Genomic DNA, 19,301 nt, shown 5'->3' with positions numbered 1-19,301 from the left:
ACGTGCTGTCCACTGCAGCAGTCGTGAGAGGTCTCATGCTCCTCAGAACTAATGTGAATGAATTAGGCACGCCGTCTCCCTTTTATACCCGGATATCCGGGGGCGGAGTCCGGCATGCAAATTTCATTCGCCAATTTTCATTGGCCTTTTCTAGAGAAGTCGGAAGCGATTGGTTCTCAAGGACGAACCCCATTTGTCGGTTCGACACAACGTCTCATTCCCTCCATCAGGGAACCGAGGTTACAGACGTAACCGAGACGTTAGTAAGATGCAGTTCGTGTTAACATCATGTTAAAACATGCGAACAGCATGTCTGAACATAACTTAATCATAACTTGGTACCTTGGAGGTAAACATTGATGTTCGTGTCCGAGTTTTGCTATACATTATACATTAGAACATGTTTAGAAATGCGTTTTGAATAACTTCAATGCAGAACTGTGAAGAGATGCACAGCACATAGTATGTGCATCATCTGCTTTAGAGTGTTATGATTTGCCCAAAGCAGTCAGTGCATCCTGCGTTGTATGTGCTTTTACTGGTAATCCTTATTCTTCATTCACATAGTGCCTGATACTGGTAATTTGCCTGTAATGTTATAACATCTATTACTGGTTCACACATGATCTGTTAACTGTTATTATCCAGTAAAAACTGTACTGTATGTGTGAAAGGAGCTATTAACTCCCTGCTCTGGATTTATTTTATTTATATCTCTGTATGAGATCTGGGCCATTCAACTCTGATGTTCTATTATTAGTTATTAATAAGAAAGTTATGATGCTTTCTGAATCTAACACTGAACATTAACTAGAAACTTGAAACTACTGTGTCCCATGTGAAGTGCTTGTTTTGTTACCTAATTTGTCAGTTTTGCCAGATGACAACACAAGTCTTGTCAATTTGAAAATTACTTCTTAACTCTTTTTTAGACTCTGGTTCAAAATGTTTACCCTGCTTAGGTGAGGCCTCGCTGCTGTAATCCTCTTTCTCAGCATTCTCAGAGTCTCTAATTACCGATCCACTTCTCTGCTGTTGTGAGTCTTTGTTTTTTGGCGTCTTGTCCTCACTCTCATTGAAACCTCTCTCTGGATCCCCATCTAAGGACAAATACAAAACTGGCATAAAAATATGATTGCTTCCATCCATGTTTTCAAAGTACTCTTTTGACCTGTACATGTTTTAAGAAAGTGTTTCTGTTCATCAAAATATGCAAGACATTTAACAGATTACATTTAACATAAAAAATGTACTCTTGTTTGAAAAGTGTAACAGCTCATTCTCATTTCTCCATATTCAACAAGTTTTCAATTAAGAAAGCAATGAGAAACCAAAAGTAAACCAAAGAGAAGCATAAAGAAAATAAATATAATCAAAGATATATACAGTAATTGGGCATCCCTTCAGAACAGCACTGCAAGCCCATCACACAGTCTCACCTTTACCTTTTTTATTCTTTTCATTTGATTTTGAGATCTTTTCTTGAATGTCCTCCTGGCCCTCATCACCGTAGGCTTTTCCTTTTTTCTTTAGTTTACCTCTTGTTGAGTCCCCATTATCTTTGTTTCTGGGTGAAGAGCTTGGTGGTTTACCTTCTTCACATGATGCCTCATCTTCATTTTCACTTTCATTTTTCATCCTGCATGTGCCTTGGATCGATATATCAGGTCTTTCAGGACTGTCTTCTTCCATGTGTTCTCCATTCTCCTCATTCTTTACTGACTCTTTTGATGTACTAAGATTGACATGCTTACTTGGAGGCATCCAGTCGATGTTTTCATTATATATGTTTCCTTCATTCTTACATCTTTCAAGAGTAACAGGCTCTTCTTTTGATGTTTGATCACAGTTCCCTTTCTGGTTGTCTGTGGAATGAGATGAATTATGTGGTTGGTTTGGGTCTCTCCTTATACGATACCAACCTTTATTTGGGGCATAACACCACTCCCACTCTTCTTCATCAGCTCTCCTGGCTTCTTCTTGCCTTTCTTTCTCTCTCATTATTTCCTCTGTGTCGACTTCCATAGACCACATAGAGTTCTTTTTTACTTTTCTGCTTTTTCGTCCCTCTACATCAGTACCTAGGTCTAAACCATAAGCTTCTGTTTCCTTCTGCTTCAAATTGCTTTTTTGGATGTCATCAGCAAAAGAAATTTCAGCCTCATTGTTTTTGTCGTCTTCATCAGTCTGAACTTTGCAGATGATTGTATTGACCTGCTCTGTAAGCTGATCACTGACAGTGTAGGTCACATCACTCACAGCTGAGGACAAATCGTCCATAGCACTAGAGACAGTGGTTGACACAGAGTCCAGGAGGGAACTGACTGAAGGAAGGTTCTGTTGGAAATTCTTGAAAAATGCCATTGCTTTGTGCCTGTGATGTGTCTGCAAAATGACTGCAAATTCTGTTGAAGAGCCAGCTTTAATGTTAATTTTCAGAATTTTAATCAACAACATTTTGTTTATAATCATTCTCTGTTTAAAAACACATATGATACACATGCTGTGTTACGAAACCTAATGAGCTGACTTAGTTCCCACTACTTATCATTGAGAATATAACAGGTAGGACACAGGCTATAGATAACAAGATAAGGTAAAAAGATAGGAGCTAATAATCTCGGTGATATAATTTACACCCGATTTGGAACGTTTCAAGGAAATGCTTTTCAAACCCCATTGAGTTTATATGAAGTCCACAAGGCAATAGCAGCATTTATAGAATAATTATAACTTAAATAAACCATTTTTGGAACTACACTGACCAAAATTATAAATGCAACACTTTTGTTTTTGCCCTCATTTTTCATGAGCTGAACTCAAAGATCTAAGACTTTTTCTACGTACACAAAAGGCCTATTTCTCTCAAATATTGTTCACAAATCTGTCCAAATCTGTGTTAGTGAATACTTCCCCTTTGCCGAGATAATCCATCCACCCCACAGGTGTGGCATATCATGATGCTGATTAGACAGCATGATTATTGCACAGGTGTTCCTTAGGCTGGCCACAATAAAAGGCCACTCTAAAATGTGCAGTTTTGTCACACAGCACAATGCCACAGATGTCACAAGTTTTGAGGGAGCGTGCAATTGGCATGCTGACTGCAGGAATGTCCACCAGAGCTGTTGCCTGTGAATTGAATGTTAATTTCTCTACCATAAGCTGTCTCCAAATGTGATTCAGAGAATTTGGCAATACATCCAACCGGCCTCACAACCACAGACCACATGTAATCACACCAGCCCAGGACCTCCACATCCAGCATCTTCACCTCCAAGATCGTCTTTCCACCCGGAAAGCTGCTGCAACAATCGGTTTTCATAACCAAAGAATTTTTGCACAAACTGTCAGAAACCTTATCAGGGAAGATCATCTGCAATATCTCCGTCCTCACCTGGGTCTCGACCTGACTGCAGTTCGTCGTCGTAACCGACTTGAGTGGGCAAGTACTCACATTTGATGGCGTCTGGCACTTTGGAGAGGTGTTCTCTTCACGGATGAATCCCGGTTTTCACTGTACAGGGAAGATGGCAGACAGCATGTATGGCGTCGTGTGGGAGACCGGTTTGCTGATGTCAACTTTGTGGATCGATTGGCCCATGGTGGCGGTGGGGTTATGGTATGGACAATGAACACAGGTGCATTTTATTGATGGCATATTGAATGCACAGAGATACCGTGACGAGATCCTGAGGCCCATTGTTGTGCCATTCATCCATGATCATCACCTCATGTTGCAGCATGATAATGCATGGCCCCATGTTGCAAGGATCTGTACACAATTCCTGGAAGCTGAAAACATCCCAGTTCTTGCATGGCCAGCATACTCACTGGACATGTCACCCATTGAGCATGTTTGGGATGCTCTGATCGGCGTATACGACAGCGTGTTCCAGTTCATGTCAATATCCAGCAACGTCACACAGCCATTGAAGAGGAGTGGACCAACATTCCACAGGCCACAATCAACAACCTGATCAACTCTATGCAAAGGAGATGTGTTGCACTGCGTGAGGCAAATGGTGGTCACACCAGATACTGACTGACTTCGGACCCCCACAATACAATAAATCTGCACATTTTAGAATGGCCTTTTATTGTGGCCAGCCTAATGCACACCTGTGCAATAATCATGCTGTCTAATCAGCATCTTGATATGCCACACCTGTGAGGTGGATTGATTATCTCAGCAAAGGAGAAGTGCTCACGAACACAGATTTAGACAGATTTGTGAACAATATTTGAGAACAATAGGCCTTTTGTGTACATAGAAAAAGTCTTAGATCTTTGAGTTCAACTCATGAAAAATGAAAACAAAAGTGTTGCGTTTATAATTTTGGTTAGTGTATATTCCATTTTAAAACTAAATTAAACAGAGCCAAAAACACAGACATTCTGATGTTTTAATGCTGTTTCCGCATATATTTATATACATATTCAATGATCATTCTGCCAGGAAACATCTGGGGGGTATTCCAGAAAGCAGGGTTAATTTACCGTCAGCTAAACCCTGAACTATGGGTTGATTAACCCAAACCTTGCTTACTCTGGGTATGTCGGTTCCAGAACACGTTTGAAGAGTAAGTTCAATCAACCTCATGAAAGATACCCAGAGTTCCCTTTCTGTCGGTCTCTCGACGTTGTGTCGAGCCAACAGATGGGGTTCGCTCTTGAGAACCTATCAACTTCTGACTAGTTTAGAAAAGGCCAATGAAACTGGCGAATGAAATTTGCATGCCGGACTCCGCCCCGGATATCCGGGTATAAAAGGGAAATGGCGTGCTGCATTCATTCGGCTTTTTGTTCTTCGGAGCCTTCACACTGATCAACTTCGAGACTTCAAACTCTACGCCGAATTACTGCTGGAATCCTATGACGTGGTGTAGCGGACTGTCCCTTCCTGCAGCGACTTCCCCTGGGCGTCTCAGCAGTTCCAGAAGTGTTTGAGTTTTTTTCTCTAAAAGAGCAAATTTCTCCAGCGTGGCATGTCCCGCTGTTCTCATGGGTGCAACACACTCATCGAGGAGGGGGACAGACACGATGTCTGCTTCCAGTATGCTGGGGCAGACGTTGTGGATATGTCCTGCCCACACTGCGGGCGGTTGATGATTCAGACGTTGCGTCAGGGGTGCCTGTGTCCTACGGGACTCAGCCACCAGCTCGTCTGCTCCCCGTTCCGTGACGGCAGGACTACGGCCCTGCCATCCGCTACGGCAAAAGGTGATATGAGGATTACTGTGAGTGTTAATCCGCCAGCCACTGGCTCACGGACCGTTCGCACCCCGTCTAGCTTGTCTGACCGTTCCCCAGGAGACGGTCCCACTGTCTTGTTCCTCAACCACGTATTCGGAAATGGTGCATGATAATGATGAGCATCGTTACAGCATCGGGGGTGATGTACTTCCGTCCGACTCCAGCGATTCCTCGGAGCTCCCTCCCTCGGGGGGGTCGAGCCCAGGAAGAAGCGGATGTCGAAATGTCAGTCATGCTTTCCCGGGCCGCCGTGAGCATTGGGTTGCAGTGCCTTGGGTTTGAGCGCGGCTCCAAGACGCGCCCGCCCCCAGTGCCGTGTTTACCGGAAGTGCATGAGGAACTTAGTAAGACCTGGAACGCCCCCTTTCCGGCACGTTCATGTCAAACAAGTTCTGTCAACCTTTCTTCCCTCGAGGGTGAGGCAGCTAGAGGATACGTCGATGTCCGCCAGATGGAGTGTGCCGCCGCGGTGCACTCATGCCCGCAGGCGGCGGCCACCTGGGGTGCTCGACCTAGACTAGGGGGGGGGGGGCTGTTTGGTGATACTGTTGAGCCGCAGTTCTCGACAGTAAAGAAGCAGACAGAGGATATCAAGCATATTCTCCCCCGCCGCGACTCGGCCGTCAAGTCCCGTGCACCATCTGCTTCCCAGCAGCCCTGGTCATGGGAAGACCCCAGGGAGATCGAGAATACCATCGTTCATGACCCCAGCCATTCCATTGTTGGGTGGTTGATGCGGGAAGGTTCCTGCCCCGTCCCAACAGCTCACTTTCTTAAGAGTTTCCTCTCATGTGCAACGGGCACGCAGTGTCGGGCGGTGGACGGGCCCCCGCCTGCGCTGGCATATCAACTGCCTAGAGTGGTTGGCTGTGCTACTTGCACTGAAGAGGCTGCAGCCTCTCGTGCAGGGCAAGCACGTGCTGGTCCAGTCGGACAGCACAAATGCCGTGATGTATATCAATCGACAGGGTGGCATTCGCTCACGGCAGTTAACACGACTTGCCCGACGCCTCCTCCTGTGGAGTCAGCAGGTGATCAGCTCCATGCGAGCCACACATATCCCAGGCGACCTGAACCAGACAGCCGACGCGCTCTCTCGTCAGTCGACGCCGAGAAGGTCCGCTTTCTCGACGCACCCGTCTCGCAAGGGGGGGGGGGCTGGTTGGTGTTACTGTCGAGCCGCAGCGGCCCCGCTCACCCCCCGTCGGTGCGCGAGACCCGCACGCGACCGCCCCGGAGGGTTCTCGACAGTAAAGAAGCAGTCCTCCGTGCCGCGACTCGGCCGCCCCGGCCGTCGAGTCCCGTGCACTGTCTGCTTCCCAGCAGCCCTGGTCCTCTTCGACGCCCTCCAGCTCTGGCGCCCCCCACTTAGGCGCCCCCCCCCTGGAGGAGACAGCGAAGAGGAGACCATTGCCCCATCAGCAGCCGCGGCAAAGCGGCCCTCATGGGAAGACCTCAGGGGGATCGAGGATACCATTGGGCCCAACCCCAGCCACATCGCTGGGAAGTCGGATAGGGACGGATCCTGCTCGAGATCTGTTGTGTACACACAGTGACCTGGTGCTCCGGCACCTAGATCAGTGGGGCAACAGGTCAACTGAGAAGAGCGAGCTCTCCCCGGTGCAGAGCGTCCTCTTTCTCGGTATGGAACTCGACTCTGTCCTCATGAGCGGCCCCTCTCACCTCCCGTGGGGGGCGCGAGACCCGCGACGAGGAAGCCCGCGCCAACGCGGCCTCCAGAGGCAGTGCGACTGACTACAGAGCGCGCCCGATCAGTGTTGAACTGCCTGAAGCTCTCAGGCAGTCATCGGTCCCCCTGAAACAATTCAGAGGCTCCTGGGATGGCATCCTCGGCGGGGGTGGTCCCCCTCGGGTCGATGCACATACGACCGCTCCAACACTGGTTACAGAGTCAAGTTCCTTGGAGAGCGTGGCACACCGGCAGTAGGCGTATGGTCATCACGCTTTTTCTGCCGACACACCCTAACCCCCTGGTGACAGGGGTCCCCTTAGGGATACCTCCCTGTAGGGTTGGGGTGCCGTGTGCAACGGGCACGCAGTGTCGGGGCGGTGGACGGGCCCCCACCTGCGTTGGCATTTCAACTGCCTAGAGTTGTTGGTTGTGCTACTTGCATTGAGGAGGCTACTACCTCTCATGCAGGGCAAGCATGTGCTGTTCCGGTCGGACAGCACAGCTGCTGTGGCGTATATCATTGGTGGCATTCGCTCACGACAGCTAACATGACTCGCCTGGCGCCTCCTCCTCTGGAGTCAACAGGTGATCAGTTCCCTGCGACCCACACACATCCCAGGTGTCCTGAACCAGACAGCCGATGCGCTCTCTCGTCAGTGGACACCTCGCGGAGAGTGGCGAATCCATCCCCGCGCAGCCGGCTCAATTGGGAGCAGTTCAGCCAGGCACAGGTGGTCCTGTTGCCTCCCCGGACTCCACCCATTGTCCGCTTTGGTACTCCCTGTCCGAGGCAACCCTTGGCACGGATGCCCTTGCGCACAGCTGGCCACGGGACAAGCGGAAGTACGCTTCCCCTTAGTGAGCCTCATTGCACAGGTCCTGTGCAAGGCCAGGGAAGAGGAGCATCAAGTGGTACTAGTTACGCCCCTTTGGCCTAACCAGGACTTGGATCTCGGAGCTATGGCTCTGACAACAACTCCCCCCTGGCCGCTCCCCCTGGCGAACTGCTTCCCCAGGGGAAGGGGCATGTTACGGCATCCCAGGCAGAACCTGGTCTCCATGTGTGGACGGGACGAGGAGATCCTGAGGGGTCTCGGCCACTGGGCGGCTATACGCCCATAAGTGGCGCCTCTTCTCGTCCTGGTGCTCTTCTCGGCGAGAAGACCCGCGGAGTTGCTCGGTCGGGTACGAGCTGTCCCTTCCTCAAGAGAGACTGGGGAGTAACCTCTCCCCCTCCACACTGAGAATGTATGTAGCCGCTACGGCCGCTCATCATGACCCAAGTGCTGGGTAGCCTCTGGGACAGCACGACCTGGTCATTAGGTTCCTAAGGGGCGCAAGAGGGTGACCACCTTATCTGCGCTCCGTACCCTCTTGCGCTAGGTGGCGGGCCTCAAGAGGCCCCGCCCCCTTCGAGCCTCTCGGGGTTTCCGCTCTTTCTCTGTCTTGATAATGACGGCTTTTCTGATGGCGCTCACCTCCAAGAGGGTAGGGGATCTGCAAACACCCTCCGTGTCCACAGATTGCCTATAACTCGGGGCCGGGATTCTCACGTTATCTTGAGACCCCGCCCCGGCTACGTGCCCAAAGTTCCCACCACTCTCCCGAGAGACCAGGTGGTGAACCTGCAGGCGCTCCCCACCGGGGAGGAAGACCCAACCTTTCCGTGTTGTGTCCAGTTCGCGCATTGCGCCTCTACTTGGACTGCACGCAGAGCCCAGAAGCTCTGAGCAGCTCTTTGTCTGTTTCGGAGGTCAGCAGAAGGGAGGGCTGTCTCCAAACAGAGGCTGGCACACTGGATCGTGGATGCCCTCGTTATGGCATACCGATCTGAATTCGCCCCTGCCCGTTGGGTGTGAGGCACACTCCTCATGGGCACTGGCTTATGGCGCCTCTCTAGCAGACATCTGCAGAGCTGCGTGTTGGGCTATGCAACAACTCCGTGAGGTTCTAATACCTACGTGCGGAACTGGTGTCACCCCGCATCCTGGCAGGTGTAGGACCGGCAGCCGGTAGGGCGTACGCCTGCGAAAGCCCTTCCCCCTTCCTTAGGGGGATCAGCGGCTATTACGCCTCCCCTCTTTCCCCCACTGGGTAAAGAACAGGCATTTATCCATCACTAGCACCTTCCTCGGGACAGGCTGGGCAGAGCAGCCCTGCCCCCTTAGGCCGGGGAACAGTTGGGTTATCTCCCACATAGCTCTAACCGGACCTAGTGCTCCAGACGTGGTAATCCCCCCTCCGTGGGCTGTTCCGTCTGATGTATCCTCATGAATGGTTCCCACCTCGGCAACCCATGACCTCCCTAGGTGGACTCCCACCTTGCGGTTAACTCCTGCAGTCCGCACATTTTCCCATGAGTTCTCCCCTGTTGGTGAGACCATGTGGTGTCTCCACTAATTCCTCCCTACGGTAGGTAGTGGTCTCTGCAGCGTTTTTACCCCGGGAGAGAATAATGCTTACCCAGTGGCCCTTATGGTGCCGGGCGGCTTCTCGCCATTTAGAGAACTAGGCCTCCGCCCGTGACGGCCGGTGGCAGGGGCTTCCCAACTTTGTGGTAAAGCTCTGGGTCCCCTTCCTCTCCACTGGATGGTCATAATTTCGCGTTAGCGTCTTCGTCTGACTCGCCCAGGCCAGTCAACGTCGCTCCGCTAGAGATTGTGACGCGGCTCAGTGCTGTGACGTCTTACATAGGAACCCCATTCTGTCGGTTCGACACAACGTCGAGAGACCGACAGAAAGGGAACGTCTTGGTTACGGATGTAACCTAGGTTCCCTGATGGAGGGAACGAGACGTTGTGTCCCTCATGCCACAACACTGGCCGCCCACCCCAGCGGTCGGGGGAGGATGCTTAAGGCTCCTCAGACCAAAGGTGAATGAATGAGCACGCCGGTTTCCCTCTTATACCCGGACATCCGGGGAGGAGTCCAGCATGCAAATTTCATTCGCCAATTTTCATTGGCCTTTTCTAAATACTCAAAAGATTATAGGTTCTCAAGACAAACCCCATTCTGTCGGTTCGACACAACGTCTCGTTCCCTCCATCAGGGAACCGAGGTTACATCCGTAACAAAGATGATTTGTTGAGATGTTTGTAACTGTTATTTTAATGTGTCTACCATGGTATTTTACCAAAATTGTGTTGTGTTTGAAAATATTTGATCACATTGCTAATTTTGAAGGCAGTATTAAACCTATTTTTTGTTCCTTCTCTGTATGTTCATTCAAAAAATCTACCTTTATTTGGTTTTCTGAAAACTTACTTTGCATTGTATCAGCTTTATTTGAAAAAGTTGCTGATGTAGTCATATTAATGGAGACTCTTTTAATTCTAGAACCTACTACATTGGTCATAATTTTGGAAAAAATCTGTATTTTGATAACTATGATAATTAATTTGCAGCAGAGGATGAAAGTCTGCTGTGACAGAGGTTTATTGATTATATAGGCCTACTACATAAAATTAATATTAACGCCAATATTTTAATATTACATTTTAATCAACATTTTTAATTATCATAAGCAGATCTTTGGAATATACTAGAGAGACTAAAGAATAGACAAACACAGAAGAGACAAACATTTCTGTAAATTTCATCTAGTCCTGATGTCGATGTAGTTTACACAACTTATTTAGAATAATAGACCATGTCAAACTAAAGCATTAACTAAACTCAGAGCATTTCCTAAGATAATCTAGAACATCTGCAGTGCTCTCTTAAATGAAAAACACAATTTCTGAACAAATTTCATGTTTTCTCGTGTAGTGTCACGTGTGTGTTGTGAAACGCTCTTACTTGTAAACAAACAGTAAACAGTGAACCACACGCCCATCCACAAGTATTCTTCCTTCTGTTCTTCAAATGTATATTTCTGCAAACCCACGTCTCTGTGTCTGACAGGTAACGTGCATGTTGCTGTGTCTGACGAACAGGTCGCGCGGGTGCGCGCATATGGTGGGCATTTATCATTGCTGGCAAACAATATGACACATTTGCAGTTTTGATTGTATAGATATAGATTAATATCCACTTCATCCAACTCTCTTTGTGTTCTGCGTGTTCTTAAGTTTCGAGCTACGAGGAGTGAGTAATCCTGCTTCAGATGATTCAGATCGTGCTGCGAACTGAACAAATCATTTTAACTGATTCGTTAGCCTATTCAAATGGTTTTGCCCAATGTTCAATTAATGCTTTCAAAAGAATCGTCTCAAAAGAATCAATCACTCGGGAATGCCCGTAAAAAGAGACGACAACCTTAAAATAAACAACGCGTTTTATGAAGCATATTTTAAAATGATGGAACGAAGGAACGTCACGCAATGTAAGTTATGTAACGAAGAAAAAGTACAGATTTTCTATTAGAAATTTACTCAAGTAAAAGTACACACTTTTAATTTGACTTAAAAAGTACATATTTTCCAAAATGTTACACAAGTAAATGTAACGAAGTAAATGTAGCGCGTTACTACCCACCTCTACATTTAAATTAGTTATAAGTTTCATACACTTCTCTGATATAGCAGAGGCTATGGGCCTCATGGGTTGAGCACCAAGCAGCACCATTAGGCATCTTCATAGGATTACACATACAGCACATACATTTTGTAGATATTAGTTGGTTCAAGTAGGATTTAGAAAAGTAGATAGTAGTCTGTGCATTACTTCATTGCACAAAGTCACGAACACTGGTGTGTTCATTATTAGCTAGTTTAAACAGTAATCTTTTTGGGTTGCACAGTATCCATTTGACCATGAGCTCATTGTAATAAAAACTACATTAAGTAAGAAAGGTTCTAGTAAATGACAATATGATATACATTTGCCTGCTAAAAGGAGATGTATAAGTAAGAAAGGCTTTAGTAAATAATAGTGCTGTCAATCGATTAAAAAAATAATCAGATTAATCACACATTTTCTGTGATTAATCACAATTAATCACACATAATAATAATATTTTAAAATATACTTTTACATTTTAATAATTTCACATTTTATCTTCAAATTGATGTAGAAACAACATATTTCTTTAACAGCGTCATTTTATGAATGAAAGAAAACATTTTGATATTAGTACTGTAACTGATGTCACTATTAAATTGATTATTTTAACATTAATTATAACCATTCAACAATATAATTGAGAGCTATCATGAAATATACAGAAATTGAAGGAAGTTCTCAAACACTTTACAGTCTTTAATGCTAAATTATAAATTAAATGCAGAAGTATTCTCATTAAAGCTACAAAATCACATTGATTTCTTCTTTTATTTTGATTAACATTAGTGACAGGAGTCACAGCAGCACGTTTAAGAACGTGGCCCCTTTAAGAGCTGTCTCAGTACGCAGATCTGACCATCACCGCACTCCCATTTTCACAACTCTTTGCATTCATTTAAGATTTTATTTTACACTTTGAAGTCTTGCTTAAGAAAAGCAAGGGTTAGCAAGGGGAAAAGCAAGCATTACTTAACCCTAATAATTGCTACTAATTTACTCACCCACAGTTCTCCAGTACATCCAAGATGTGGGTGGCACTGTTTTTTTCAAGAAGATATTTGGTTGAATTAATTAAAGTTAAATTAATAAAAGTAAAAAACGCAAATACATTCAACACAAAAGTAATCCCTGCCCCTTGTGATGTTAAATAAGCATCTTATAAATCAGTCAATTGATCTGTGCAAGAAACTGAACGCTATTATCACATCTTCGGGTGAAATTCCAATCGCATTCATGTGCCCCACGCACTTATAGGGCAGAGCCTTTGTATAGTGCGAGTTCTGGGGGAGATGAACAGCTGTTTTTCGTAAATATAGCCATTATTCATAATGAATGCAGTAATAAAAACAACACCGTTTTCCCCTTATCTGAGACAACCGTTCACGTGGTGTGCCCTTCCTACAGTTAGCCTACTTTCAAGGGCAGAAAATGCGTTTTAGAACACGACCTATCGTGTGCGCAAACCGATTGCCTGCGGCTGTGCAATGCATTGCTGATTATAACGTTGTAAATAACATTAAGTTTCTTGGACTTCTTGGATAAGACGTAAATCATTATGAGCCGCGGGAATTATGTAGCAGCGATTTGGGCTTTTAAAGATGTGGCGTCTCAGTAGGACGTGCATTTAAAGCACACCGTTCTTAAAGTCTCTCCACTTATTTGAAGTGTTAAGGCGGGCCAGGTAAAGATGATTGACGGGCCGCATTTGGCCTGCAGGCCGCCAGTTGACTAGCCCTGCTGTACACTAATAAAAGCGTGATTACATAATGTAACGCTAGACAAAGAATGTCAAAACAATGGATGCTGCGTTAATTGCGTTAAATATTTTTCACACGTTAATTTGAAAAAATTAATTGCATGCGTTAACGTTGACAGCCCTAGTAAATAACAATATGATATACATTTTCCTGCTAAAAGGAGATGTATAAGTAAGAAAGGCTTTAGTAAATAACAATATGATATACATCTGCCTGCTAAAATGAAATGCATACACTTTTCTTTTAAGAACTTCAAAAGGGTTTCGCCACGGTTAAATCTTAATATAGTGAGCCTGACATATAACTGTGGCAGGTGAAGACCTGATTGAGATATAATGGTAGCAACTCAGAAATAGGATGGACTAATAAAAAAGGTGATTTCATGTGAAATCTGATTGGTAGGTGATGTCAAGCGAAATATGATTGGTTAACACTGTGAAAAACAACTTGAGGTTACTTTATAAATGATGGAGTCATATATGCATTCGTTGGACATCTTCAGATGAACTCTGTGTGTCTCACTTTGGTTGCTCGAGCAAATAAAGATTGAAACTCTTGAAACCTGGCTCCTCGGTCTTCGTGATTTCTTTCTACATTGGGCGATCGATTTTGCCACGACATATTGGTGACCCCTTGACGTGATCCAGGCTAGAGGGCAGGAGGCTGACTATTGTGACGTGTGGACCTGGATCACACAGATAAAGGGCCCAAGCACCAGACAGGTGAGCATATTTGCTTTTTAGTATAAAATCTGTGTGATCTGGGAAAGGTAAACTCTGAATGTCGTTGGTTCTCGTAGGCCTCTCCTAAATTGAAAAAACATTAATGTTAAAAATTGCACTAGTTTGCTAAAAAATTGGAGGATCCAGGTCTCAAGGAAAGTATTGTGTATATGTGTGTGAGATAGTGTAAGAGTGAATAAACGTGCCACGCCTAGGGTGCAGAGAAGATACCAAGTGGGTATAAATCCCATTAGGTAACGGGTCACACTAAAGGTTAGTGTGCCACACCAGAGGGGTGTGTCGTGCCAAGAGGGCAGAAAGTCCTGTTTTGGAAGAACAGGGTCACGTCACAGTGCCGCGCAGAGATGCGAAGACATTAGGTAGCATAAATCCTGTTGGGTGACAGGTCACGTAGTGTGTGTGTGTTGTGATATATTCTAAATTGTTACTATATGCTGTGATGTTTTTATAAGTGGTCCGTCCAGGAGCAAGAGAGAGAGATAGAAAAATCTCAGCCTGTGAGACTCTGTGTGTGTGCGAAACTGAAGCAAAAAGGGGGCTAAGAGGCCCTGGTTTGTGTGTGTTTGACTTCTGGCATATGAGACCAGACTGCAACTGCGAAAACTGTTTGTACTGAGTAAAACATGAAAATTGCTGCTGAATTTGTGCTTTTTAAATTCTTTATTCATGTTTTATTAATGTTCTGAAAACGCATGGCTGAAGCTGGTTTGACCTTTGAGGAAAGTATACATTCACATTTTGAAAGAATAAGAATAGCCAGAGTGCTAGCTTAAACTAAGGGAATTAGTGACCATTTCTGGAAAGAATCATTTTATAAGGATGCAGAAGGCGTTAAGAAGCCATTGACAGAAGAAAAGAAAAATGATTACCTCGACGAACTGACAGAAGTTTGGAATTTGGAGCAAATTGAACATATTTGGCCATATATAAATAGGAGGGATATAGTGAGTAGGTGTTGTAAAGTAAGCATATTAAAAAACTATTTGGAAGAAGTTTGTTTCCACAGAGTCAATAGGGCTAGCAATTTAGGCACTGCGTTAAAGCTTGTTTTATTGACAATAAAAATTCCAATCTACAACCTGGTGGCGCCCTATTTGCTGCAAGGAGAAAGACAAGGCTGTACATTAGGCAGAGGAAGAGACTATAGACTGATCAGTCACTCTGAAATACATGTTTATGCAGATATGAGATACATGAATTGGGAAAGAGAAATAGTGCCTCAGCAGTTTCAGGATATTACATTGAAGAAGTTGATTGTGCAGGTAGTACCAGAAAACCTAAGGCCATAGGTCGCGATAAAACAGAGGGGGTGCTTCACTTTGACAGACTGAGTATAATAAAATAGAAACAGTCATGGCCTCTACGCCGGTAGAAACACTAGGTTCCAGATAAAAATTGGCAGAAAGAACAAAAAGTCTTGGAACTTTATTTCCAGAAAGTGGAACGTTTGATGTGACAGTTTGTGAGGAAATCGTCTTGGTTACGGATGTATCCTCAGTTCCCTGATGGAGGGAACGAGACGTTGTGTCGAACCGACAGAATGGGGTTTGTCTTGAGAAGCTATCATCTTCTGAGTATTTAGAAAAGGCCGATGAAAATTGGCGAATGAAATTTGCATGCCGGATTCCTCCCCGGATGTCCGGGTATAAGAGGGAAGCCGGCGTGCTCATTCATTCACCTTTGGTCTGAGGAGCCTTAAGCATCCTCCCCCGACCGCTGGGGTGGGCGGCCAGTGTTGTGGCATGAGGGACACAACGTCTCGTTCCCTCCATCAGGGAACCGAGGTTACATCCGTAACCAAGATGTTCCCTTTCTGTCGGTCTCTCGACGTTGTGTCGAACCGACAGAATGGGGTTCCTATGTAAGACGCCACAGCATTGAGCCGCATCACAATCTCTAGCGGAGCGACGTTGACTGGCCTGCGCGAGTCAGACGAAGACGCTAATGCGAAATTATGACCATTCAGTGGAGAGGAAGGGGGACCCAGAGCTTTACCACAAAGTTGGGAAGGTGGTCACCCTCTTGCGCCCCTTAGGAACCTAATGACCAGGTCGTGCTGTCCCAGAGGCTACCCAGCAATTGGGTTATGATGAGTGGCCGTAGCGGCTACATACACTCCCAGTGAGGAGGGGGAGAGGTTACTCCCCAGTCTCTCTTGAGGAAAGAACAGCTCGTACCCGATCGAGCAACTCCGCGGGTCTTCTCCCGAGAAGAGCACCGGGACGAGAAGAGGCGCCACTTATGGGCGTATAGCCGCCCAGTGGCCGATGCCCTAGCCTGAGTGACGTCCCAACCAGACCGGGGATGGGTCACTCAGGATCTCCTCGTCCCGTCCAGACATGGAGACCAGGTTCTGCCTGGGATGCCGTAACGTGCCCCTTCCCCTGGGGAAGCAGTTCGCCAGAGGGAGCGGCCATGGGAGTTGTTGTCAGAGCCTTAGCTCCGAGAACCAAGTCCTGGTTAGGCCAAAGGGGCGTAACTAGTACCACTTGATGCTCCTCTTCCCTGGCCTTGCACAGGACCTGTGCAATGAGGCTCACTGGGGGGAAGCGTACTTCCGCTTGTTCCACGGCCAGCTGTGTGCAAGGGCATCCGTGCCAAGGGTTGCCTCGGACAGGGAGTACCAAAGCGGACAATGGGTGGAGTCCTGGGAGGCAACAGGACCACCTGTGCCTGGCCGAACTGCTCCCAAATGAGCCGGCTGCGCAGGGATGGAGTCGCCACTCTCCGCGAGGCGTCGACTGATGAGAGAATGCATCGGCTGTCTGGTTCAGGACGCCAGGGATGTGTGTGGCCCGCAGGGCACTGATCACCTGCTGACTCCAGAGGAGGAGGCGCCGGGCGAGTCATGTTAGCTGCCGTGAGCGTATGCCACCAATGATATACGCCACAGCAGCTGTGCTGTCCGACCGGACCAGCACGTCCTTTGCCCTGCACGAGAGGTATTAGCCTCCTCAATGCAAGTAGCACAACCAACAACTCTAGGCAGTTGAAATGCCAACGCAGGCGGGGGCCCGTCCACCGCCACGACACTGCGTGCCCGTTGCACACGGCACCCCAACCCTACAGGGAGGTATCCCTAAGGGGACCCTTGTCCGCAAGAAGGTCATGGGAGACCAGGGGGTTAGGGTGTGTCGGCAGAAAAGCGTGATGACCATACGCCTGCTGCCGGTGTGCCACGCTCTCCAAGGAACTTGACTCTGTAGCCAGTGTTGAAGCGGTCATATGTGCATCGACCCGAGGGGGACCACCCCCGCCGAGGATGCCATGTATCCCAGGAGCCTCTGAAAATGTTTCAGGGGGACCGCTGACTGCCTGAGAGCTTCAGTCAGTTCAACACTGATCGGGCGCGCTCTGTAGTCAGTCGCACTGCCTCTGGGAGGCCGCGTGGGCACGGGCTTCCTCGTTGCGGGTCTCGCGCCCCCCGTGGGGGGTGAGCGGGGCCGCTCATGAGGACAGAGTCGAGTTCCATACCGAGAAAGAGGACGCTTTGCACCGGGGAGAGCTTGCTCTTCTCAGTTGACCTGTAGCCCCACTGATCTAGGTGCTGGAGCACCAGGTCACTGTGTGTACATAACAGATCTCGAGAGTGCGCCAAGCTGAGCCAGTCGTCGAGATAGTTTAGTACCCGCACACCTCCTTCCCTAAGGGGAAGGAGGGCGGCTTCCATGATCTTCGTAAAGACTCGTGGAGACAGGGACAGACCGAAGGGGAGGACCCTGTACTGATATGCCCGTCCCTCGAACACGAACCGTAGGAACGGCCGATGTCAAGGGAGGATCGAGATATGAAGTACGCGTCCTTCAGGTCGATTGCCATGAACCAGTCCTGACACCTGATGGACGTCAGGATGCACTTCTGCGTGATCAACCTGAAAGGCAGCTTTTGTGTAGGTGCCTGTTCAGAACACACAGACCCAAGATAGGGGGCAACCCCCCGCCTTTCTTGGGGACAATGAAGTACAGGCTATAAAACCCGTTGAACATCTCGGCTGGTGAGACGGGCTCGATCACTCCCTTCGCCAGAAGGGTGGTGACCTCGGCCCGAAGTACGGGAACATCCTAGCCTCTGACTGACATATATCGGATGCGAGGTGACTGGATCGCGTAGCCGAGACGGATCGTCTTCCCTAGCCAGCCTCACAGTCGGGGAAGCCGGACAGGCTCCCAGAAATGAGACAGGGGGACTAAAGGTACGATATTTTTCATCGTCCCCCCGGGGGGTGGTTCGATGGCCAGCACTACGGATTCCTTGCTGGGGGAGGTCCCCCGGGGAGGAGATCGGCTCTGCTGTTTTTCCTGCCTGGTGACTGTGCAGCTCAACGCACTGTCTGACTGAGAGTGCTGAGGGCTGGGCAGTAAACACGGCACTGAGGGCGGGCGTGGCTTGGAGCCGCGCTCAAACCCGAGGTGCCATGTAGCCAGCCGCGAGCGCCGGGAGAGGCAGTGCGGCCACTGCAACCCAACACTCACGGCGGCCCGGGAAAGCATGGCTGACATTTCGACATCCGCTTCTTCCTGGGCTCGAACCCCCCGAGGGAGGTAGCCCGTACGTCACCCCCCGATGCTGCAAGAGACATCTCATCATCACGCATCGTGTCCGAATACGTGATTGAGGAATAAGACGGGGGACCGTCTCCTGGGGAACGGTCAGACAAGCGAGACGAGGTGCGAACGGTCCGTGAGCCAGTGGCTGGCGGATTATCGCTCACAGTAATCCTCATATCACCCTCGCTGCTTGCCGTAGCGGACGGCAGGGCTGTAGTCCTGCCTCCACGGAACGGGGAGCAAACGAGGTGGTGGCTGAGTCCCGTGGGAACACAGCCACCCGTGACGCAACGTCTGAATCGTCACCGCCCGTAGTGCGGGCAGGACGTAGCCACAACGTCTGCCCCAGCGTACTGGAAGCAGGCATCGTGTCCGTCCCCCTCCTCGATGAGTGTGTTGCACCCATGAGAACAGTGGGACAAGCCACGCTGGAGAAATTTGCTCTTTTAGAAAAGGAAATTTGCTCGAACACCTCCGGGACGCCCAGGGGAGAGTCACTACAGGAAGGGACCATCCGCTGTACCACGTCGAAGATTCCAGCAGCAAAATGATCACCAAAGATCGTAGAGAAGCTCATCAGATGCGTAGGCTCTGAAGAACAAAAGGTGAATGAATGAGCACGCCGGCTTCCGTCTTATAACCGGACATCCGGGGAGGAGTCTGGCATGCAAATTTCATTCGCCAATTTCATTGGCCTTTTCTAAATACTCAGAAGATGATAGGTTCTCAAGACAAACCCCATTCTGTCGGTTCGACACAACGTCGAGAGACCGACAGAAAGGGAAGGAAGGTTTGATTAAAA

General features: G+C 48.0%; 1 protein-coding gene across 1 annotated transcript; it reads right to left on the bottom strand.

The window, feature by feature from the left end:
* Positions 1-841: 841 nt before the first annotated feature.
* LOC130551020 (midasin-like) lies at positions 842-2,364 on the bottom strand. The gene is made up of 2 exons (XM_057328557.1): positions 1,446-2,364; positions 842-1,100 (listed from the first exon to the last, which is right to left on the bottom strand). Exons 1-2 carry the CDS (start codon positions 2,362-2,364, stop codon positions 868-870), a joined length of 1,152 nt encoding a protein of 383 aa, XP_057184540.1. The 3' UTR covers positions 842-867.
* Positions 2,365-19,301: the final 16,937 nt, after the last annotated feature.

The sequence above is a fragment of the Triplophysa rosa genome, unplaced genomic scaffold, assembly GCF_024868665.1.
Source record: "Triplophysa rosa unplaced genomic scaffold, Trosa_1v2 scaffold54_ERROPOS2303913, whole genome shotgun sequence".
NCBI classification, from domain to species: domain Eukaryota; kingdom Metazoa; phylum Chordata; class Actinopteri; order Cypriniformes; family Nemacheilidae; genus Triplophysa; species Triplophysa rosa.
The sequence above is the reverse complement of the archived record's forward strand: the minus strand, read 5'-3'. Positions and strand labels throughout refer to the sequence as shown.